Raw genomic sequence first — 23,770 nt, forward strand, 5'->3', positions numbered from 1 at the left:
GTCCTCTCTGTTTTTGGTAAGTTCATAAATGAACCCAAAACACTCGCCCTTTGCGGAGACATCGGTTGTGGAAAGTCCCAAAAATGTTTGGCTCGCTGACGTACCCCTGGGCGTCAAAAAGTGAACGGTTTGTAACTATTTAAGGCTTAACAAATATTTCTAGTAGTTATTCTAAAACTTTCGGAGAACTCTGATTGTGTTGTCGTATCGCTTTACGCACAGCGTGGTCTTTGAATTTAGCGCGCACTCAGAGTTTAACGTTCAATGGCTGCTTCCCCCGAGAAGTAAAGCCTTAAGTGAAGAGAGAGAGAGAGAGAGAGAGAGAGAGAGAGAGAGAGAGAGAGAGAGAGAGAGAGAGAGAGATTGTTGATGTATAATTTGCTCTGGCTCTTTGTTGGGATAAGAGCAATTCACCATGGCAACCTCAGGCACATGGCCACTCCAGAGCTGGGCTCCTGAGGAGAGGAGGGGAATGAGGGATGTGGGGCATACTGAGAGGAAGCGAGAGGAATCAGAGATGTGGTGGGGCTTTGTGGTAAACTGAGCTGTGCTCAGAGGGCACCAGCTCAATGCCTCTGGGTGACCCACAACCAGTCACAGCAGACAGGTCTGACATTTTGTTTTCATAACCTCTAAAATAAGCATGGGCTCAAAATTGCTCATGGTTTGGCTCAGGCCTTGGGTGTGGTGGAAGTGCTAGCCCAAGTGGAATGACAGGAATGTGAAAGGGAGAAATGATTGACAGGCAAAGAGCTGAGTCCACTAAGGGGTTCTGTTATGAAGAGGGGACTCCCACACAGCAATAACCTCTTCGAGGGAAAACACAAACACATGTCAGCACCACAGATGCTGAATCAGGATGAGTATGAGCTTTTAAGAAGGGTTTGAGAATGAGAAACCCAAAGAGTGCATAAAAAGGACACATTTCAGGTCAAGATGGCAGACAATGTTTCAATAATTCACAAAAAGACACTGTTAAACCTTTTATTCCCCTATTTTACTTCAAAATACAGAAACTACAAAGAGCGCAAAGGTCACATTTCAGGAACTCATTAAACTTTTCTAACAAAACAATCCCTGGCATAACTTTAATTTTTTACAAAGGCTAAATGTATCTTCCAAGGCACACCAGAGTACTATTTGAACCCGACAAAGGATATAAAAAAAATGCAACAAAATATGTGTCAACATGATATTAATTGTTCATATACATCAAGGCTAAGCACTACAGTAGCAAGCTGACTTGGTTGGCACAGCAGGTCTTAAAGAAACTTGAAAACTACCTCCCAACTAATATCAGTTATTTTCAAAACTACAACTCATGGTCAGTGTAATAAAGTGTACTATAGTGACAAATTAAATGAAAAATGGCTGGTTTGCTTCTTTATCAGTACTTTAAAAAGATTTCATCCCTCTATTCATACATTCTTTAAGCTTTCGTTCACTTTTCTGCATGGCCTTGTTTTTAGTTCCACTGGCAGGAGCAGTCCAGAGGCTCCTGGAAGTTGTAGTCCACCACTGTGGCGTTGCGAGAGCAGTACAGCGTAACAGAGCGAGTTTGTAGTCCACTCTCTCGGCAGCACTTACAGAACCGGGCGTGGCTGTTGATGTTAAAGTTGAAGATGGTGGCAGACGGGCATTTCCCATCACAAGAATAGACTGTTACCTGTAAACGAAGGAAGCTGATGACATATAGAGCAATGCATAATATTCGTACAATGTTTTAAACATTTTGAGTCGGCCTCCTAAATAAGTAAGCATGCTCTCTTCTCTCACCGGCGCATTGCTCCTGCAGTCATCTTTTCTAATGGTAGTTCGAATGGCCACACGTTTGCATGTCTTACCATCCTCTTTACCTACACACATGTTCACACACAAATAAGATGTATACAGATAGACACACAATACTTTCAGAGGAATAATATTACCAACAAGGACATACCATTTGACAGCAGAAAACATGAAGATGCAAGTTCAAACGTACACAAAGAAATGCTCACACACACACTGTTAAACATATTGTCACACACAAACACACTGATCATTTTACTGCAGAGATCTGTCACTCACACAGCCCTGAAAGGCCTATTGAGCAGGGCTCTTTGTTGCCCAGCAGTAGGAGCTTTTTTTGATTGACAGGTGGGTAACGGGGGGCATAGTTCTCGCAGCAGAGATCCGGCTCTCCTATTGGCTATTGACCTAAACTTAACCTTACTTTAAAGCCAATCAAAGATGGTTAAAGGGATTGTGTATAGGGCTGGAATGTATTAATGCATACAATGAATTTACTAGACGGCTTATTTTGTTTCACAACTGTTGTTAACACTTTGATATGGTGAAGCTCTCTAGTATATTTAACATTGCATATTGTCTGATGTACGGTTTCACACTAGAGATGTGTGCAAGGTTAGATGTTCATGTGTAGTGTGATTTGGAAGTTAACCAGAGAGAGGAAAAAATGTGAAAGCAATTGTAAAAATAGACTCACATTCACACAAAGCTTGAAAGTGCAAGTGGATGAGTCACTGAGTTTCCAAATAATTATTGTAAATTGGATAGTGCAAGATGGTGGTACCTGTGTCACAGTTAGTACTACCAGTGGGGGTTACAGGATTAACGGTAAATGGTAAAACACCCACTCCAGCACCTGGGAGCATCGTCGGGATCGCATCCGCCGGGTTCAAAGAACGTCATGAGAACACACACAAGGTTACGTTTGGTTCAGAAAACACAGTTCAGCGTCACACACAAACACACAGAGGATGGAATCAGTGCAGCTGGCATGCACATGGATTTATTTTTCTCTTTTGGTCCACACCGGGCAGCTGGCCAAGGAACTCAGTCATTTGATGTACTACAAAGAGCGGCTCAGCAGGGCAAACTCTAACCCCTGCACCATCGCGCATCCTCATTGTTAAAACACTCACTGTGGAGCGCCCTGATTGGCAGAACTGCAAGGTCGCTGCAAAAGCAGGCAAGCGGGCGAGGCTGCAATCCCAAATCCACAGAGAGAGAAAACATCACCGCTGCATGTTCATTAAAGCTTCAATTCACACCAGCTAGCAATATCCTATTACTCCTTATCCTTTTAATAAAGACAAATCAAACAGTTCACAGGTCCCAAATTATATTTCATATTTTTTTAACAAATATTATTTTTTTCTCAGCTGTGCTGCTGAAAAAACAGAAAATGTTGGGACAAACTCGGAAATGAATTGAGACGGGCCAAAAACAGGCTGTATCTCCACCCTTCTACAACAGGCCACACCCCCAACCACTCAGCCAACAAGCCCATCCACTGCCAGGCAACAAGGCGCTCACCCCTCTGATTGAAAGCTCAAAGCATTACCGGAAGCATCAAATAAATGTGGAGACTCACATGTCCTGCAGCAACCGTCCACATAGCTCTGAACCACACCGCCATTCTGCAAGAACAGAGTAAGACGAGGAACTACAGTTAATGGGAAACACAATTACAGGGACACAAGAGTCCAAAATACACAATACAATCCATAATACAGGTGCACCAATCCATAGTCCTACAGCTATAACTGGCAGAAGAAGAAGAAGAAGAAGAAGAAGATGAACCTTTATTTTGACAATAGTTGAAAGTAAATAAATAAATTGCTGTCAACTGCTCTGTCAGAGAAAAAAATAAAATGTTAGAAGGGAATGTTCAATTCTGATACTTGAATTTGTATTATATTTCATAAAATTATTTCAATTATGTAAAACCTATAATGGCGCATTAGATAGGTTCAGACTAAACCTATCTACATGCTCTTAATGTCTTCAATTTTTGTAAAGCACTTTGAATTGCCTTGTGTTGAAAGCTATATAAATAAACTTGCCTTGCCTTGAATGTAAACAACAATTGGCTTCAAAAGTCCAACCATGAGTTGGGATATACACTGTAGCACAGTTAGAGGTCCTGACCTGAATACACTCTGTGTCATTGAAAGGCGGGCAGACCACCCCAGAGGCCAGTATCACGGCTCCCACTGCTGTCTCCATGCAGTCGTAGCGGGTGCAGTTCTCCACCCAGGAACTCCCTGCCTGCACACACAATCAGGCTCAGTACTGCTCAGAAAGTGGAGCGTTGAGCACACATGGATCTGTTTGTTCTTACAGCGAAAAGCTCTGTTGTCCCATTTTCGTTGGTGAAAGTACAGGAGACATTTTTACAGGAGCCGCAGCACACATGAGGGTCCGTAGATGTTGTATACACCTGGTGCTTTAAGATGATGCAAACGTAAAAGGGTGAGTACAACATGCAAAAAAGGAAGACAAGTGGATGGGGCATGTTCTATAAGCTCCAGTAAAAATATATTTAATCAGAAAAATGCCCCTCACAAAGACTATGTGATCAATCAAAAATCTCAAAATGTTGTAATATGTAGGATACATACTGGCCCACATTTTTGGGTGCAGTTGACGGATGTTATTTCCATGGCGTAGAAGCCAGAGTCTGGATCTATCTGATGCAGGCAGTGGACGGTGTAACACAATTCTCCTTCGAAGTACTGAACCAGAGACTGGCCTGGGCCCAGCACTGTAACCCCTTGGAAAAGACACACCTCGTCCTTCTCTATAAACAAAAATGGAAAGTGAGTATCGTGGATGAAACAATGTCTACAGCATCAATTGTCACACTAGTCGGGTGTTACACATACGGCATGTATGCTGAGGACAGCCACAGTTAGGGCTTCCATCTGAAACCTCGACAGACACTTCCCCCTGAAAGTAAAACAGAGGGCTGACTCAACAGAATTTGCTCACTTTTTCTCCCTTATAGCAAAGACTTGATTAGACATTGACTTGTAATGCAGCTTTTTTGCTGACTTACCACCTGACAGATGGGGAGAGAGCTGTCCCCACATTGGCATTCTGGGAGAGACAGAGTGGAAGTTAGAGGTGGCTTGATGTTTGTGGAAGTATGTGACATGCATATCAACTTCTGAGATTAGTCAAAGTATCAACTCAACACACACCAGCAAAAAAATGATGTATCTGTATGTATGAGTGTTTTTGAGTGTGTACCGCAGTGGTGCCGCGGGCAGCAATGTCCCGGGACAGCAGTTTGAACCAAAGTAAGACCAGGTGCACAGGTCACAGATGATTCAGGGCACAGGTTGACATCACACACTGCAATACATTGAACAAAATATAAAAATGCCTTTGAAGACACAGACATAAAAACACAAATAAACACACACTCACACGCTTACTGTTAGGGAAATAATTGTCCTAGACTCCTAGATATGACGTGCATGACCAACCCTGACGTCTGTTATGTCCTTTAAGGAGATAGGCTGCTTCAGCCATAATGTTGTTGTTCCCATTCTGTGACCGGGCAACCCTAGGTCACAGATGGTTTATTGTTGTGGGTACACTGGGACACTTCCTTCTCAGTGTTTGTGGACTCCAAGGTGTGAAATCTTCGAGGCCATAAGTGTCAGACGCAAGTAGCTCAGTGTTCCCAACTGTTTAGGCTATCTTCTCAAATATGTTGATTACTCTCTGTGAAACCAGTTAAATGGGCTAACGAGAGAGAGGCGCTCCAGAAATGACGTGGCAACTCTCCCGTGCAGTCAGACCGTGACTGCTGTGACTTGTGATGTGAATCCTCCGGCCGAACCTCCTACATAAACCATCAGTGTTTGAGATCAAAGCTCCTGCTCTTCCCGTGTCTCCTTCATGAGTCGGTGACTCCCACTGCATTGCTACACAGAAGTTTCCCCCACAAATGTCATATCTAGGAGTCTAGGAGAATTATTTCCCTAACACTTACCACAATGGTACTGCGGGCAGCAACTGTTGGTTGTGTTTAGATCCACAGCCAGAATTTCTCCATGTGAACACGTTGGAATGGGTTCAATACATGACTCACACACTGCTCAGACAGAAAACACAAGCAATACATTCAGTTGTGTTGCTGTAATTGATGGAGGTGCCAAGAATGGAGACATAACAGATGTCCAACCTCACACCACAGACTGACCTGTGAAACACAATTAAAACTTACCACACAGGTAAGAGTAACAGCAGGATCTGGATCCTCTGACCTCCACTAAGAACTGATCTTCCCTGCAGTTGGGGGCCGACACGGGAGGACAGGCCATGGGGTCACACTCTAAGAAAGACCAGTCCCAGAAACATGTTTAGTTCAAGTTAAAATTCACATTGAAAAAGAGTATACAACATGTTTAAACACTTTGCAGGAATGAAAAGAGAAAGTTTGATTTTACCACATCTGTACTCAGGGCAGCAGGACAGAGCGCTGTAACCAATCACTAGCTGGTTCCCGTTATCACAAGGTGGAGCGTCGCTGTCACAGATGGTCATGTTGCACTCTGACAGTAGCGAAGTAGAAAAAAAAGGAAATGTAATGAGTCATATGCTCACTGAAATTGTATTATCTTATCGTCTTGTATTTAGAAGTATACAGGTTAGCTACAAAATTGGTAAACCATCATCAGAATAATAACATAACTATAAAAGGGTGGGACTTGTAGGCGTAATTATGGGAAAAAATTAAACCATCTTACTTGAATGCAATCACCAGAACTAAGTATTTGGACTCACCGCAGATCTTCTTGGGGCAGCAGGCTCCTTCTTCCAGCACATCCAGGACATACTCCCCCTCCCTCTCACACAGCGGGGTGGGGACAGAGTGGCAGTCTGGCTCCACAGCCACCACAGAGCCATTCTCCATGCACCTGTACAGACAGCAGCCGCGAGCAGAGCCATTCCACTCCTCACCAGGGGCCCGGGGGTTACCCTCATTATCTGTGCATACTGGATACAGCAGGACCAAGTAAATTACACAGTAATTGAGTCTGGGAGTAATATAAGGCACAGTCAAAAACTAATTCAGTCTCTCCGACAGTGCGGTTTTCATCACAAAGGCATGTAATTACTCTATCACTCACCACAGCGGTCCTCAGTTACACAGTAAGGGGAGTCAGCGCGGTGCAGGATGGTTCCACCGCGGCACACACACTCCTCTCTGATGAAGGAGCAGGTGGTCTCCTCGTAGTACTCTCTGTTCACACAGGTGCGGCTGGCGCAGGTGCTCACACAGGGCTGGTACTCCTTACCAGGGGGACACCGCAATGCTACAGGATTACAGGCACTTAGCATTACAAGAACAAATGAAAAATACAAATGAGTACATCTGCGTACGTGTGTGTCATTTCTTCGCCTGCGTCTCCTTACGGCAGAAGTTGTGTCGTCTCCAGCTGATGCAGACTTGATGTGTGTAGCAGACCGCAACGTACGCCGCCAGAAAGTCACACTGGTGATCCTTGTAGTGAAGGTCCCCCGCCCACATGATGTCGCAGAACTGCTCCGGAGAGACCTGCAGACAGACAAACAAACCAAAATCATGCAGGGATATGTCAAATACATTTCCCAATGATAAAAAACATATTGAGGAAAAAAACCTTTGTGGAGCTTCAACCAAAGATTGTTGTGAATTTTTGTTGAAAAAATGTAACTAAATTGTCAAATTTGTTGTCATTCTTCGTCTTCAACTCATCAATCCATTAACTTTTCAGTACTGACTTCATGGCAAAGTAACTTAACAGGCTTGTAAATGCTGTGTGTATACTGTAGCTACCTTGCTGTGGCATGGCACAAAGGCTCTCTGGTGGAGCATGGAGAGGCAGTTGGAGCAGTCCCCAATGGTGCAGTTGTCTCCGACCCTGCGTGTGTGTTCGGTTTCATCCGTGGTGTGGACCCTCCAGGCCTGCAGGAAGAGCACCATGTCCCCCACCTCTCTGACCACCGTACCATTGGGCAGCCTCAGGTCATCTTCAGGGTTCCCATCGCAGCAACCTGACGTCACATGTGTGTGTGTTAGAGTTATAATAAGTGGAGTGACATGATGTGTGTTTTAAACCGCATAAAGAGATAGTTCTGAGGTATTTAAGCGGGGTATATAGTAGATTAGATTTGATTCAATTTATGAAGGTTCTTATCCATGTTTGTTTCTGCTGCCCTGGCCCACAGCAGCAATGTACAATGCTTTATTTTTCAAGCCTGTACTCCTGTCTGTTTCTCCAAGCTGGTGCCAACCTTTATCTACTGTAGGTATTTGGATAAGTACCAGATTCGACCCCATTTCAAACAATCTAAACTATCCCTTTAATCACACCAAATGGCCCTCAACATTTCAAATTGTCATATCCTATAATGACTCAAGTCAAAGTGATGTTGCTGTTAGGCATTAGGCCTTTAGGTGCTGATAGCAGGCACTTAGATAAATGAGACTGGTGATGATGTAGTCAAAGCTGGTGTGTGTGTGTGTGTGTGTGTGTGTGTGTGTGTGTGTGTGTTTGTGTGGACTCACCACACAGGCCACGAGTGGGCACAGATGCATTATGAGTAGCGATGTACTGCAGCACCATGATACCAGTGCTGTGATACCACTGTATGCTGACCCCTCCAGGTGTGTGGATCAGGTACATGCTGCCTGTGTCCTCCACATAGAGAGCATGACGAGAGAATGGAAGTCTAGCAGGTCTGTAGTTCACTGTCACCTGGAGACAGCAGGACACATCAGCATACAAGAACCACATTATTTGTGTGGTATAAGTTGAACCCCTGACTGCAAGTTAGTTGTAGAAACTGACCTTGCGATCGAGCCTGTTGATTATAATTCTGTATGAGGCGGTAGTAATGTTGAGCTTCTTAAAACACAGACCGGATGTTCCACCTGTAGGACTCTGAAGGCGAAACAAATTAACTAATGTAATGGTACAAGATAATATTCCTTAAAAAAATAACAGATTTGGATATTGATGCAAATGCAATTGAAGGGAATTATAGTGGGGAAAGAGGCTGTACTCACGGTTCGTCTGATGGAGTTTACACTCTACAAAGGAAACAAATATTTCACAAAAAATGTAAGATGTCCTTTCAAAGAGTTCATACTACCATTACCTCTGCCAAGGAATTAATGTAATTGGTTAAGTTTGTTTGTCAGGATTACAGAAGAACTACTGGCCAGATTTCTATAGAAATTGGTGGAAGTGTTAAGCATGAGCCAAAAAGAACCCCTTTAAATGTGTGAGCGGATGCAAATCACATGGGGGTTATACTGTACATTCATCATTTTCAATGTATCGAAATGGCCTTGACAGAGGTCTCAGTTCTCAGAGGGACCTTGTAAACTCTAGATGTTACCTGGCTGGTCGGACATTTCTCCACAGTGCCAATAATAGTCTCTCTGGGCAGGTTAACCAAGATGTAGGAGCCGTTATCATACAAAGCCACGTTGTTGCCATCGAATGTGATAACACGCAGGTCTGACATTACGGTGCAGCGACCTGGCAAAGGGAAAATTGTATAAATAAACATGCAACATACAAAGATCATTGCAATAAATTATGGATTGAAACCACTATATATGGCTTAACTCAATCACTGGAAAAAACGGGTTTTATTACAAACAACATATCTTACAGGGGCACTGCCACTGTGGACAGCAGGGGTCTGTGTTGATGAGCAGGGGCATGCCCACCAGACTGCACTGGGGCTGGGTGGTGTTGGAGCGACAGTGTAGAGACGAGTTGTGAAGCAGCAGATCTCCGTTGAAACAGATCAGCTCTGCACAGTCATCGATGCGGTACGAGTAGGGAGGCTGCAGAGAGAGATCATAATATGCATATTAATAATATAAACATCTCACAACATAGTGTTTGTAGTAATATTTACAATCACATGACTCTTTTATAACCGGTGCTACATTTCTTGTGCAAGTGTCTTTTTAAAGATTAATTTCCAAGTAAATGTTAGAAATATTGCAAGAGTTAGACCCTATCTCTTTTTGGAAGACGCATTACATACAAATTTACCTTTAAAAAAAAAAAATGGTTATTATATTTGTTTAATATATGTTTAAAAAAGAAAAAGTTGTTATATCTGTTTTAGAAACGTGTAGTGTTGTCATTGAGTTCATTAACTTTTTAGCTTTATCTTTTGTTATAAATGTGCTATATGAATACATTTATTATTCTTTTTTATTATTGATAAACAAAAACATTCAAAAATTTTACTTCATATCAGATTTAAGGAAGGTGTGTTTTTGGCTCTGTTCTGAGCTTTAACAACAACAGCAACACTCACTGTGCAGGCGGTGGTGGGCAGGAGGAAGGGATGTGTGGTTGTTGCCTCCTCCCTCACAGGAGAGGTTTCGGGGCTTGGGATTATTTCTGTGGTTATCGGCTCAGTCGTGAGCTCGATGGTTGTAGGAAGCGGTGCTGTGGTTGTCATAACAACAGTTGAGGGTTCTGTTGGGCTGGTGGTCTCTATCGCGATTGTTGTATCGGCAGGTGTAGTCTGAGGAGTGGTTGTAGTTTCCAGGGCTGTTTCAGGGACGGAGGTGGGGGCGGTTGTGGCGGCTGTAGTGGGTTGCGGCTCTGTAGAGGGGGATGTTGGAGGGGGTGGGGGGGAAGTTACTAGGGATGATAGCGATGGCGTGGTAACGGTTTTGGAGGTTGGAGTGGAAGACGTAGGAGTAGTGGGGGCTGGAGGAATAGGAGTCATGGGGACTGTAGTAGCCTCCGTGGTGGTGGGTGTAGTGACCTCTGTGGCTACCGTAGTTTGGGGAGGGGTTGTCATGGTAGTGCTGTGAGTGGTCGTCTCTGATGGGGTTGTGGGAGTGAGAGTGGGCGAAAAAATAGTAGTGGGAGGAGCAGGAGGAGTTGTTGATGGAGGCGTGGTCAGTGGAGTGGTGACACGCTCTGTTGTACTGGGAGTAGTGGGAGGGGTGGTGGTGGGCATGACTGTAGTTGAGGAGGTAGTTGTTGCTCTGGTGGTGGTTGTAGTTGTAGTGGTTGTGGTAGTGGAGGTGGTTGTGGGGGTAGTAGTGGTTGTGGGTCTTGCAGTTGTAGTAGTAGTGGTAGGGGTTGTTGTGGTTGTTGGTTGTTCTGTGGTGGTTCTGTTGGACCGCGTCACATATGCAAAAGGTGTCGGAGTTGGGGGAAGAGACACACCTGGTAGAGAAGAATAATATGCTCAATACATAGTTTCAATATATTGAAATAAAAAGATTGATGTAAACCATTCAGGGTTTCCACACCTTCTTAAAAATATAATTCAACGATTTTTCTAGGCACCCAATATAACTTTGTTTGAGACAAGGATGACGTTTATTACTGTTACACAATTGAGAATTTGTTTTGTAAAACTTGCAGGCTTTAAGAAATACTCACAGACAACAATTCAAAATAGAAAAAGGCTTGATTGTTTTAACTGTGCCGTGTGTTTAATAAAAGAGAAAAAGTCAAAATAACTTACATTTTTGTTCTTGTAAAAATAATTTTAATTCAAGCTCTTTGAATGACCCATTTCTATTTTTGTCCTTTTTCAAAAACTTTCAGGACTTTTTTTCTTAAAAACTTCACAGACTTTCAAGGTTCTCGGGTATCTTTGGGAACCCTGAATAATACATGTTGTGAATTTTAATGACATTTAAAAAAAGAATCTGTCCTACTCACAGTCCTCTATGTAGACACATCTCCTCGTGACTTCATCAAGGACCATGTTTTTGGGACAACGCGGGAAGCAGCCCTCCACACTGCAACATACAGAAACAGTCTCAGAAACTGAGCTAAGCATTGACTATGTTGGTAGCATTTAATGGGTGCTTTTAATGAGCAAAGCTTCTTACGGAGGCAGGAAATGGCAGCGCGTGGCATCTGGGTCACTGCACGTGTGGACACAAGGGCTCGCACAGGACTGGTAGCGCCACTCACACATCATACGATAAGGTATCACAAAACTGCTCTCTACCAGAGGGGAGGGAGAACACATAATTAGTTAGTTTCTGTGTGATAGTGGAGAAAATGTGTGTGTTCGTGTTAGGTATATGCATGTGTTCCTGACCCTCCAGTGTGAAGCTGCTGCTGGCTTTGAACCCCTCGGAGGTGTCGTATCTCTGAGCCCGTGCAGCAGTGCGTGTCAGTATCAGAAAGGTTCCAGGTTGGCTGACAACCTCGAAGGAGGTGTGACCTGGCAGAAACAGCCCCTGGTGCTGGATAAAGGTTGCTCTGCGATTAAACTCTGGCCCTCGACTCCACTGCTCCAACTGAAGACGGCTGCGTCCCGACACCACAAGGAAATAGTTGGGCCTTTCTGCAGACTCCAGTGACACCACAGGAACACCTGTGAATATAAGACGTGTTGGTTCATGTACCCAACATGTACAAAAAAACGAGACGTGGTACAGTGTTGCTGTGTAAATGTGGTTGCTCACGTGATGTTTTGTCCTTCTGCAAACCGGCTGTGATCATGAAGTTGAAGAGTAAGCCTGGAGCCGGCAGCTGCCCCGGCCTCTCTCTCACCAGAGGAAACACTGAGCTGCTGGTGCGGTTCACTCCGAACATGGTGTCGTTATAAACAGCACTCACCAAGGAAAATGGGCCATCGCCTAGCTCTGTGGAGAAGCACGAGAAACAGTGGGGAAATTACTCTGGTGTCAAGCTAGCAGTGTGTAAGGTTCAGAAAAGATAAACGAACAAAAAAGCTCTCAGAAAACATATACTCATCACTCAAACATACCTTGATTATAGTATTCACAATCGTAAGCTGAAAGAGAGCAAGTTCAGAAGTTAAAAAGCATTTAATCAGCTCTGACATAACATGTGATTAAGAAGATGTAACTTTTTGAAAACAGGGACTGGTGAAATTGGGTCAAAGAGGTTAGCAGGGGTCACATCTCTGACCAACACAGAGTGCTATGAGCATGTGTGTGTGTGTGTGTGTGTGTGTGTGTGTGTGTACTCACGACAGACAGAGGGCGATCTCCAGTGTATAGTGACCCCCTGTTGACAGCATTTGTGTGCATATGCAGCGATGGACGTACAGAAACACTCGCAGTCTCCCCCACGGTTACAATTGCAAGTGTCTGTCAGGCAGTTCCTGTAGAACCAGGCAACGTCCACCTGGAGGGTGTGCACAGTATGTATACATGGTTCATAAAAAACACACACAGACACATACTGTTTATACACACAAAAACAATCATAGAAGGAAGCAGGTCAATTTCGCTGGGGGAAACTGTTCAGGGGGTGAGTCGTTTTCAATAATTCAGACAGTGGAAGAGTGATGAGATATCAGGACAAAGGAATGTGGGTCAACCTCTGGTGCAGAGCGGATCAGATGAGCTCCATGACACACAGACAAAACGCATCAGCTATGAGTTGGTCCGTCCAAAGGTTAGCTGTGCCTCTGTGTTAATGACACTGTAACGGACTGAAACAGACCCTTTCATCCCATCAAAACGTCAATTTGTTCTTTCATTTTGTTTATTTTAGAAGAAACAAAGTAATAATGAGACATTGTGTCATAATGCCAGATAGAGCCAAAAAGCTATTTTTCCTCTGTAGTCTCTGGGCAAGGTGACAATTAGGCATACATTTCAAAAGTTTGGATAAGGACACGCAGTATTACAAATCAGAAGAAGCTGTAATGACATATTTTAATACAGAACAGCATTGCACACAGTAGTTAAGAGTCTGAACAATAAACCACTAAAAATCGAATTATTTAAAAAACTATAATTGTAACACAGCTGACAACAAAGACATTTGAAAAAGTAATGTTATTAGTTCTTGTGTCCATTGTGTTTATCTCTATCGAAAGTGAAGAACGCCAGAAGAAGTGAATGAAAGTGTTTATCTTTGGCTACAGCTTTTGTGAGCTGGCCCCTGTACTATGGTATATACACAGCTCCATCTACTGGCCACATAGAGAATTACAATAGTGTAATACAACCTATGCAGTAGGTGTGTGTTACTTTTTGTGTGTGTGTGGTTAGCCTTGGATCTGGTTTGGTAATTAGTATTCATCTATGAGGAACAAGGTATTTGCTGCCATCAGTTAGGAGTCTTTTCCCATAACCCTACCAACCCCTACTCCCCTGGTGCAAGCAAGATAACCTTTCCATAGCGCACTCTTTATGGACATGTGTGTGTGTGTGTGTGTGTGTGTGTGTGTGTGTGTGTGTGTGTGTGTGTGTGTGTGTGTGGTGTGTGTGTGTGTGCATCACTTAAATGGGACTCACCACATTGTGACAAGGTGCAAAGACATCGCTGTAGAGAAGAGCACACTCCCTCTTGGCGTACGGCTGTCTGCCTAAATCGCCTTCGCACGGTCGCTCAACTACATGGTCACTTTCACACTAAAAACACACAAAACACACACACAATAGGTGATCGAGTGTCTGATTACTCTTAAATATCACAGTGGCCTCGAGGGAGACCAGCACTTATAAATTACAGGAGCAACAGAGGGCTAAAAAGTAAGAGTGAGTGGGAGATACTCAAAGGGAAAGAGTGAAGAGGGCAAGGGAAAAATCAATGGAGAAGAGGACAGATTCTCACCTGTCCCAGGGACCAGCTGTCTCCAAAGGTCTGGGCATTATTGACTTCCATGTGGCTGGATGTGGTCATGTCATTCACTGTCACACTGTCAAAGTTTCCACATAGTCCACTGAGTAGGCCCTAAATGGTGAAATAATAAACATTGAGCCATGTTTCCAATTTCAATTCCTAATACCAGATCACATAAATATACCTAAGGTAAAGGACACAACAAATGTTTTATTTTGCAAGATGTACTCCTTGTCCGGACCTTCCAGCGGGGTCCAGCTCTGATGTGTACAGTAGTCTTGCGGTCCCAGAGGATGGTCAGGTCCTGACTGGAGAAGTGGACCACAGTGTAGTAGCCGGCATTCCAAAGCTCAAATTCTGAACCGCGTCCTACAACAGAGGACGGGCTCTAAGACAGGAAAAACAAGGTAAATTCATATTAGCCGAAGGAATCACTGGATATATTTGAATATGTTTCTTATATATATCTAAGAGAGTAAAAGAAGAGAAACATGAACACAGCTTGATAGGTAAATCGAGACCGTACAGGGTTGCCAGAGTTGTCGGTGAAGTAGATCTTGGTGAGTCCCACGTGAACGACCAGTATTTTCATGCACACAATGCCGCTCTCATAGCAGTCTTTGTTTTGGGCAACAATGGACACCTCGGTTTCTCCTAGGCTCTGGTGACAGGAGAAGAGACAATATTACTCTTTGGATGGAAGAAAGTCTCCTCAGATCCTCTCATTTAATTCCTACAAACACAGCAGCCAGAAATATAATATCTTATGACCACATGGTAGATTCAAACTTGAAATTTGATTCTACCTGTTCAATGAGGAAACAGTGTCATCAGGATGTATGAGAGGTGACAAGAAAAGGAAGCAACTCTAGGCTATTAAGACACAGCCCTGACCTCCATTATGTTCAGGTCTGCGCGGTGGCCGGCGGCCTGTTGGGTCTGATAGGAATGTCTGTTCTGCTAATTCTAATTCTATATCCCTGGGAGCGCAGGAGTCCTGGGGTTTGAAGTGAACACTGGTCTCTTTGTGCCGCTCCGGCTTTGCACAAGGTCTGCTAGCATTACCATGGTGCACCTTAATCTGCTCTAATTAAACACAACTCTCTCTTCCAACATTTTGCCCCAGATCCAAATCAGTCATTACCGGGAAACCCAGAGTAGGCTCCTCCCTTAAACTCAAACACATACCATCTTCTTTGACATCACCACCTGATTATCTTCATGTGCACAAACTGAATCTATAAATGTGTGAAGTCAATTATATCATTGTACACCCTAATTTACACATGCAACACTGTACTCATACACACACACGCACGCACGCACGCACGCACGCACGCACGCACGCACGCACGCACACACACACACACACACACACACACACACACACACACACACACACACACACACAATCGACTCACTTTGAGCAGATAGACCTGACAGTCAGAGTGGTAGTCGTACTCAAGGCCATCGAAGGTGTGGTAGTGTCTGTCGCTGTAGACAGTACACACAGCTGGACATGGTGAGTAGCTGCAGTTAAAATAGCCACGGTGACACACACTGAGGAGACGGACAGATGGACAAACATGAGAAGAGTCAAAAGAAATAAGGAAGATACAATGTTATGTCCTGAGATACAGGCTGTTACAAAGTAGTTATCATTTTGACTTTCATTTTGACTTTTGACTTTGACTGATAATCCTGGATGAAAAATCATATGTACTTATTGAAGTAACACAATAATTGGCTCACTCTTTTTCTAGTTATGGCGAATTCACATGGGGAGTAAATTAAAGGTGTGTACCATTTGTAACATGGTGTTTCCACATTTTCTCCAGGCAGGTATTCAAGGCCCAGCCAGGCACATGGGCAGTTCTCTGGGTAGTAGCATTCACTGTGGTGCATCACTAGCCTTCATAGGAAAAACGTTAACATTAATAACCCATAATGCAGTAAGTGATCTTAACAGTTCTGTCAGTAAAACATCAATGTTACTTGAAATGTAGATTTTGAATACAGTTGGGAATTATAGGTGTGGAAAGTAAATAAGATAACCTTCCCCTAGATATTGTCAAGGTGGCCATGATGGAGGTTTTTAATCTGCAACTGACAAAAGTATACAGTACTGTGTGTGCATGCTCAGTCAGTCTACCTTGAATCAGTACATCTTGAAAACATTAAACCTGTAGTTCTACCCATTGATTACAAATTAATCCTGACTATCTTCCAGACAGCCTCTGGCTTAAACAATCTGCAAATAGATTTTTATATTGAAAAGAAGAGATAGGCTGAAACCTCTGGAAGGTAGGAAATCAACCAAAAGCGTAAGTGAATTTTTTACCAAATGGGCTTAAAAAATGATTTTTTATGTCTTGAAAAACAGAAATACACATGAATATTGGAGACCAGCAGGTGCCTGTGTTACCCTGGAGGGCAGACACAGCCAGGGACACACGGTGTGTTGGGAGGGCAGGTGAGGTTCAACATCAGGTTACGGCAAGTTGGTGCACACGCTACCCCTCCTCTCTGCTCGGTGCAGCTGTGGTACACTTTCCCCTCTGGACACTCTCCGACCTCTACACTATCTTCCTCTGTAATAGGCACGCACGCACACACACACACGCACGCACGCACGCACGCACACACACACACACACAGAACAAAATCAATGCCACAATCACCTTAAACATCAAACAGTTAGTCATGGGAAACAAGCTACAACCACAGACATAAGACTCTTGATTTCAGCAAGAGGGACACAGACTGAAACGGCACTTTGTTGTTTAGAAAGAACGAGAGCAGGGACTGAAGGGAAGGAGGGGGTTACCTTTTTCCTCTGGCACACACTCCATCTTCCCATTTCTGCACAGGCTGATAGAGGAGACAGGAAGGGAGAAAAAACAGAGGTGAGGGTTTGGGAAAGCGGTTAATGTTATCAAACACAAGGTTAGTTAAAGTGCTCTAGGTCTCATTTGACAATCACTTAGGCTGTGATTGCTTTCTCGAGTGCATCTGACAGTGTGTGTGAGAGAGGATGTCACACTGTGTGCACTGCACCCAAGAAAGCAGCCCAAAGTGAGTTTTCAAAAACTTTTTGGTAGAAGTTAAGGCCAGCTGTGACTCACCAGGGGCCAGAGGCGCTGAAGGTCACCTCCCCTGGCTGTGACACCCCACCCATAGAGTAACAGTGACAGTGAGACCTGTGGAGAAAATCACAACATTATTTTAATTACATGACATAAAGCCTGTGATTTCTGTGGGAGTGTTTGCCTGTACTGTTTATGTGTGATGTGCTGCCGAATAGAAATTGATGACTATTGTTAGGAAGATTAATGAAGTCTTACAGTTGCACACAGCGCTGCCGCACATCATCATGGTAACTGCCAGCTGGACAGCCACACCCCTCGGCACAGTCGTTAGGGTCACACGTCTCCGTGCTCGAGAGAGCACGGCAGTCCCGCCCGCAAGACGACACACAAGAGTGGTACAGCATTCCTCCAAGACACACCAGTCCTGTATCTCACACACACACACACACACACACACACACACACACACACACACACACACACACACACACACACACACACACACACACACACACACACACACACACAGAGTAAGGCACATTTTGAACACACCAAACAAAAAAGTGATGGGCAATAACGTTTTCTGATTCCTTTAGACTATTTTGGGTCATACATTCAATTTTGTTTTCAAACAGTATGGATAAAAGCAACCCAAATACTGACCGCATTCAGAGACGTGTGATCCTAAGTCAACGTTGACGCCGTGTTTGGAGCAGAGGTAGGCGTAGTGAGCCAGTGCTGTGCACAGACAGCTGCTCCCACAACGACAGGCCTGGTAGCGGCACTGCTGCTGGAAGATGTTTGGACTGATGTAGCCATGACATGGGGCAAACACGCTCCCCATGAGCACCTCACACTGGGATGCATAGAATACTAGAATACATACACACACACAACCCTGTTTAACACATTTGAAAGTTTAGTCTGAACAAACGTGATACCCTGCAATTAAAACCAGTATATCTCTCAATATCAGTCAGATTGTTTGGCTGTGAGTTGCAGAGTGGTGGATTTATCAGCTGTGAAAAAGCCCCTCTACTCTGTTGGCCTAAAGGAGCAATTTAGGGTTCAGTATCTTATCTAAGGATACTTCCACATGCCTATTACCCCCCTGAAAAAGACTACTCACACGCTTCTACTCATGAACGAGAGATTTGTTGGTAGATTTAATTTTGTATAAAGAAAATCCTGTATTTTTGCTGCTTTGAGCACCACAACCTGAGTCTTATCTAGTGCCATTATTTTTGAGAGAAGGCAGGCAACTCTCAACCCGACACTGTGCAACCGCATCAAACACCATTTACAACAATGTCAAAACAGGTAACAGTAAAAAGCTACATTCTGTAGCTTGGTAGATTTCATGCCAACCCTCACCCTTTCCATTTTCCATTAAATTAAAGACATAAATGACAGGTTGGCCTACGTCCAAAATAATATGAGAACAGATTAAGTCATTGTTACCATTATGCTGGTTCATTTCACATGGGTCTATGATTGGCAGGTTGACTGGAGCGACACAGGCAGATGAAACCTTCCAAGCATTTGCATGAAGCTGAGGAGTGCCCTCTATCATCCCTGCAGGGGACCTACACACAATGTACACACACACATATGTACACAAACAGACAAACATAGTCAGGTAAAGTGACATTTTCAATATTGATCTATAAATGGAAAGCACTTGCTCACAGGAAGTCATCTCGTAGATTTCCATTGAAGGTTCCACATAGTCCCAGTGTATGTCCATGCCATTGGCTTTCCAGCTGGAGGTAGACCCGCCCCCCTCGACCATCGTAATGCATCCTCAGACCAATCCCTGCCTTCAGCTGTGTAAACACTGAGGTCAGCTTCCGCACATTCACTGCATCTGCAAACCATCAAATAAACATCCAACTAGTGTTCATATTGTTGGACATTTTATTAATTTAAAGTCCTGAATCGTTGAGCATTTTAATTATATTTATAGTACCTCATGCTCCTTTCAGTCAAGTTTAAATTGATTAAAAGTTTGAGCATTTCAGTAAAAAAAAAATCCACTTGACGTCCTTATTGGAGGCACGCAGCACAGGACACCAGTTTGCTGCATTCCAATAATTAAAGGCTAAAATATTTCATCCTCTATTTTCTGTCAACACAAATAAAAAATAGATGTTTTAAAAAACAAATTGGAGCTAAAAAAGGGTTTAAGGACCATCTCGTCATCGTCTTGAAAAGAGTTTTACGAACACAGTCATACTTTTTTATAAACTAACTGAACACTGCATCAAACACATGAGGAAATTACTATAAAAGAAGATACGGACAATAATTATGTTTCATTAAAGTATAAAAGACGTTATTTCAGTTTGATCTGACTGCATTTGGTGTATCAAAGAGATTTGGTGATTTCCTACCATCGATATAGGGCAGGACAGGCACCGGGTTGACACCGATGATCACCTCCCCCTCTCTGGTCAAAGTGATCTGACGACTCACATCTTCATCCAACACCACTGTCACCGACTGAATACACACCTGGTGCTGTAGACACACACACACCATACGGTTACATCAATGTAGAAAGGAAACGGCATCATTGGTAAGTCTCTGAGCATGTTGTTATGCAAGTAATCATGCACTCTACCTCTGAACAGGTAGTATACTGCAGCGTGACTGAGAACCTGCTGCCGCTGCGGCTCTTTGCCAGGACGTACTGACACGTCCCCGGCTGGAGAAACATCCTACCATCAAATGTGGTCACAAACATGTCACCTACCACCGAACACTCCACTGAGAAGGGACAAGAGGTAAGGTACTTAAGAGTTATTATGGTCAAATATACAGTAAACTAATAGATATCAGCAGGAAATGTTGGAAGCATTACTAACATAAAGACATTTCACATACTGTCAACAGCCATACAAAAATCTATTTTCACATTAGGCATAACATGTTGCATAAATTAAGCTATGAATTATAGAAATAAACTCCTTCTTTAACTATGTTTGAATCCTCAGAATATATGTGAGTGCTCTTAAATTGGATTGAGGTTGAACATAAACGTGAGGACAATTATTATTATTGTTTTTGTTCTTAAATGTTACTTTTAAATATGCAAGTGAGGCGTTATCTAATGCTGACTTGTTTGGGGAATTTAGGAGAAATCTACAGATGCTGAAAGATAAAGTGTCATAAAATGAACAACTTAATGTGTATTAGTTTTCGTTGCACTTGTCTGAAAGAACATGGTAAAACAATGTTTTTTGGATGTAGTGTCTCGCCTTAATAATTATATTCATTTTTTCTTTATAGTAACTGTTCTGAAAGCAGAAACTCACCTGTGCAGTTGTTCTCGGTGCAGTTCCACACTCCTCCCATGCACACGCTAACAAAGAACATTCAGTAGGTTAAGGGCACACTACCAAAGCTACAGTATATGCTATTTGCAAATCACATGTCCACACTTACCAAACACTACATCCTTGTTGAAGTACATGTCCTTGTACATATGACGTGCCATGGTAAACACATGGACACTGAGAGACAGCGATACACGTTCCATTTTGTAGGATAAGACCTGTGGGAAAGAGCATTGCAACTATAGTAAGTTCAGAGGTCAGTCAAGTAGACATAATTAGGCTGACATTTAGGAAGATAATTAAATACCATCTGGGCAGTAGCAGCCGTCCAGACAATGCAAGTTGGTTCCCAGGCACTCTTTCTCAAATGTACAGGTGGGTGGACAGCAACTGATACAGTCTCTATAGACAAAACTCTCCTCACAGCCATCATCTACAAACAAACAAACATACAGTACCTGAGTTACACAAAGACAGATTACAGGATATGAGCATGGAATAATGTGTACATCTAATATGAATGCATTTTGTGCTGCAGTAGTAACTTACTACAAGAAGGGAAACTGTCCCTCCACTCTCTGACTGGATATCCAACATGTGAGCAGGCTCGGGTGTACTCAACCAACGCTCGACAAAATGTTTCCTCGTCATCAGATCTGAAAAAAGAAGAGGAATCAAGCAGACATGAAAAGTTTTTGGGGAAACTGCATTTATTGTTTTTTCAGTCTCAACAACTGAAGCATATCGTTTTCCTAGTGACGAGAGGTTTACTCTGTTAACTGTGATTACATGGATAACGTAGAAGAGAGGGTGATGAAAAGTTGAATAATCAATAGTGAGAGTTTTTACTTACATGCAGAGGTCAGACACACAGCTGGCCACAAAGGGATTTGGGTCAATGTTTTCATGACAGGACAGGAACGGGAAGAAGAAAAGTGCAGTGCATTTCTCTATGGCATCCTGCAGACATTCCCAGTAAATAAAGTATGATGGGAATTTAAAGCACATAACATTATACACAAAAAAAGAACAGCAGAACAAACAAATAAACAAAGGACCAAGCCCTTTCAACCTTAACAGAGATGCCAGTTTTTTGTAAAGGGTAACTTGAGTAGTGAAGTGACTACGGTAGTTTCACAAAAAAAGAAACATGGGAGAAAAGTGTCCAAGTTAAAAAGTACCAAGGTTACCCTTTAAGATATAATCATGAAAAAGCTAACTTAGATAGTATCTGCTATCTGGTACAAAATATTGGTTTACTGTGGTAACACACAATTGAGTGAAATAGTAATACCGAGTATAAACATTGCTTTTATGAGGTCTTACATCCATGTCTGACTCAGAGTGGCAGGGCCCATTGAAGTCACTGTCTACTGAGGGACAGGCTCTCTCATGAGGCAGGTCCACTGCCCAGCTGTTAGCAAACACTGCAGGCTCGTCTGTCCGAATGCCTAAAAAACACATCCACCACATATTCAGTATGTATGTTCATCACACGAACGGCAAAAGCACAAACAAAAGATGAATAGTAAAGCACATTCACAAGACACTGTACAGTTTATGTACTATTTAACCATGTATACAAATAACAATAGGAAAGACATGGTGAATCGACATACATCTTTATTGTCATCAAACAAGAGGAAATCTGATCAAAACCCTTTGTTTATAGATGCACCATGGCAATACTATGTTTACGGTCGGATCCCTTCTACTTGTTACTCTCTTCCTGGGAGCTCTTCCTCACTCTACGGGACAGCTTTCTGCTACAACAAGTGGGGGACAGCAGTTCATATTTCCACTCATTTGAGGAAGAGTTATTGCTCCTTCCAGCCATTGAAATCAGAACTATCAGTTCTCCCCTATCCTTTCACTTTGGTCTCTTCAGGTCCCAGCGCTACAATAATTGGCAAGAATCAGTGCTGAGTGTATAATCATAGTAATTGAGGTTATTGTTGGTGCTGAGTGAAGGAATAAGAGGATGAGGGGGCCGGTCAGGCCGGTCTTACCACGGGATGTGGTGAGATCATCCCCGGAAAGATGGTTGAAGTTTCCACACAGACCACAGGGAGCCCCCTGGTGCTCCTCGCTCATCTTCAGGTAGACCCCCGAGCCTCCATCCCAGGCCAAAGAGAAGCCAAACACACTCTTCACCAGAAGATAATCTGCCAGTCGCTCAATAAAAACACCGCCCACAGTGTGAGGGAGACTCAACCTGAGATTAAAGAGACACACGTGGCAGAGTCAGAGAAAGTAAACTTCGTGAAAATCATAATGGTGATGGTGTGAAATACTATATATATTTTCTTATGGTTTCAGCAAGAAGTTTTTATTGAATAGTCTGAAAATCTATCTGAACTTTTCTTACAGCAAAAATGAAACCCATGCACACACACGCACCTGCGGCCTCCCTGGTGGACCTGATATCCAGAGATGTGGATCTCCTCCTCATTTGGGAAGAACAGACTGAGAGCTCTGGGGCATGAATACACACTTCCGTCACACACTCTGCTGTTGTGGACCTGAGGACATGTAAAAACCATGGAAGAGAATGAAAGGGTCACAGAGGAATTAGGAACTGGAATAATGATCCATTAAAGGTCACCTATCATGCTATTTTTAGGCAATAGCATCGGTCTCAGATATATACAAAAATATAAAAAACATGTCTATGAAGTGTTTTGCTCAAAATACCAAACAGATCACCCATTCTAGCCATGCCTCATATCCCTCTATTTCACTTCCTGTTTCAAAAGTGCTGATTTGGGTATAAAGCTTTAAAAAAAAAAATTGATAAAAAAAAAAAGGAGGGGACTGAGCTCATGCGCTCAAGCTCAAAGGCTTTCTCTCTTGCCGGTTATACCACAAGGTGAGTTCCTTTTTATTTGCTGCTTCTTCACACACATGCTCTCCAGTACAGGTTAGCTCTGAGTGTTAGCGATGC

At 43.1% G+C, this 23,770-nt stretch overlaps 1 protein-coding gene across 1 annotated transcript in view; it reads right to left on the bottom strand.

Annotated features, from left to right (window-relative positions):
* Positions 1–998: 998 nt before the first annotated feature.
* Positions 999–23,770, bottom strand: part of otogl (otogelin-like) — a 26,158-nt gene continuing 3,386 nt past the window's right edge. The window contains exons 8-58 of the mRNA XM_010784874.1: positions 23,227–23,348; positions 22,836–23,041; positions 22,153–22,277; positions 21,680–21,786; positions 21,376–21,482; positions 21,134–21,259; positions 20,936–21,044; positions 20,806–20,852; positions 20,112–20,257; positions 19,882–20,008; positions 19,178–19,349; positions 18,950–19,074; positions 18,152–18,361; positions 17,744–17,894; positions 17,525–17,599; positions 17,227–17,270; positions 16,825–16,990; positions 16,204–16,311; positions 15,821–15,959; positions 14,902–15,060; positions 14,641–14,748; positions 14,391–14,510; positions 14,072–14,188; positions 12,794–12,950; positions 12,568–12,594; positions 12,263–12,442; positions 11,893–12,171; positions 11,678–11,795; positions 11,505–11,584; positions 10,132–11,000; positions 9,469–9,646; positions 9,190–9,332; positions 8,855–8,878; positions 8,637–8,729; positions 8,354–8,543; positions 7,622–7,839; positions 7,219–7,360; positions 6,933–7,118; positions 6,586–6,798; positions 6,249–6,353; positions 6,026–6,133; positions 5,792–5,893; positions 5,041–5,145; positions 4,847–4,887; positions 4,674–4,737; positions 4,410–4,588; positions 4,130–4,234; positions 3,937–4,056; positions 3,380–3,425; positions 1,777–1,856; positions 999–1,666 (exon numbers count right to left, since the gene is read on the bottom strand). Coding sequence (XP_010783176.1) covers positions 1,466–1,666; positions 1,777–1,856; positions 3,380–3,425; positions 3,937–4,056; positions 4,130–4,234; positions 4,410–4,588; positions 4,674–4,737; positions 4,847–4,887; positions 5,041–5,145; positions 5,792–5,893; positions 6,026–6,133; positions 6,249–6,353; positions 6,586–6,798; positions 6,933–7,118; positions 7,219–7,360; positions 7,622–7,839; positions 8,354–8,543; positions 8,637–8,729; positions 8,855–8,878; positions 9,190–9,332; positions 9,469–9,646; positions 10,132–11,000; positions 11,505–11,584; positions 11,678–11,795; positions 11,893–12,171; positions 12,263–12,442; positions 12,568–12,594; positions 12,794–12,950; positions 14,072–14,188; positions 14,391–14,510; positions 14,641–14,748; positions 14,902–15,060; positions 15,821–15,959; positions 16,204–16,311; positions 16,825–16,990; positions 17,227–17,270; positions 17,525–17,599; positions 17,744–17,894; positions 18,152–18,361; positions 18,950–19,074; positions 19,178–19,349; positions 19,882–20,008; positions 20,112–20,257; positions 20,806–20,852; positions 20,936–21,044; positions 21,134–21,259; positions 21,376–21,482; positions 21,680–21,786; positions 22,153–22,277; positions 22,836–23,041; positions 23,227–23,348 — 7,269 coding nt within the window. The 3' untranslated portion in view covers positions 999–1,465. The remainder of the gene's footprint in view (positions 1,667–1,776; positions 1,857–3,379; positions 3,426–3,936; positions 4,057–4,129; positions 4,235–4,409; positions 4,589–4,673; positions 4,738–4,846; positions 4,888–5,040; positions 5,146–5,791; positions 5,894–6,025; positions 6,134–6,248; positions 6,354–6,585; positions 6,799–6,932; positions 7,119–7,218; positions 7,361–7,621; positions 7,840–8,353; positions 8,544–8,636; positions 8,730–8,854; positions 8,879–9,189; positions 9,333–9,468; positions 9,647–10,131; positions 11,001–11,504; positions 11,585–11,677; positions 11,796–11,892; positions 12,172–12,262; positions 12,443–12,567; positions 12,595–12,793; positions 12,951–14,071; positions 14,189–14,390; positions 14,511–14,640; positions 14,749–14,901; positions 15,061–15,820; positions 15,960–16,203; positions 16,312–16,824; positions 16,991–17,226; positions 17,271–17,524; positions 17,600–17,743; positions 17,895–18,151; positions 18,362–18,949; positions 19,075–19,177; positions 19,350–19,881; positions 20,009–20,111; positions 20,258–20,805; positions 20,853–20,935; positions 21,045–21,133; positions 21,260–21,375; positions 21,483–21,679; positions 21,787–22,152; positions 22,278–22,835; positions 23,042–23,226; positions 23,349–23,770) is intronic.

The sequence above is a fragment of the Notothenia coriiceps genome, unplaced genomic scaffold (genome assembly GCF_000735185.1).
Source record: "Notothenia coriiceps isolate Sejong01 unplaced genomic scaffold, NC01 NC01_scaffold00026612, whole genome shotgun sequence".
Lineage (NCBI taxonomy): Eukaryota > Metazoa > Chordata > Actinopteri > Perciformes > Nototheniidae > Notothenia > Notothenia coriiceps.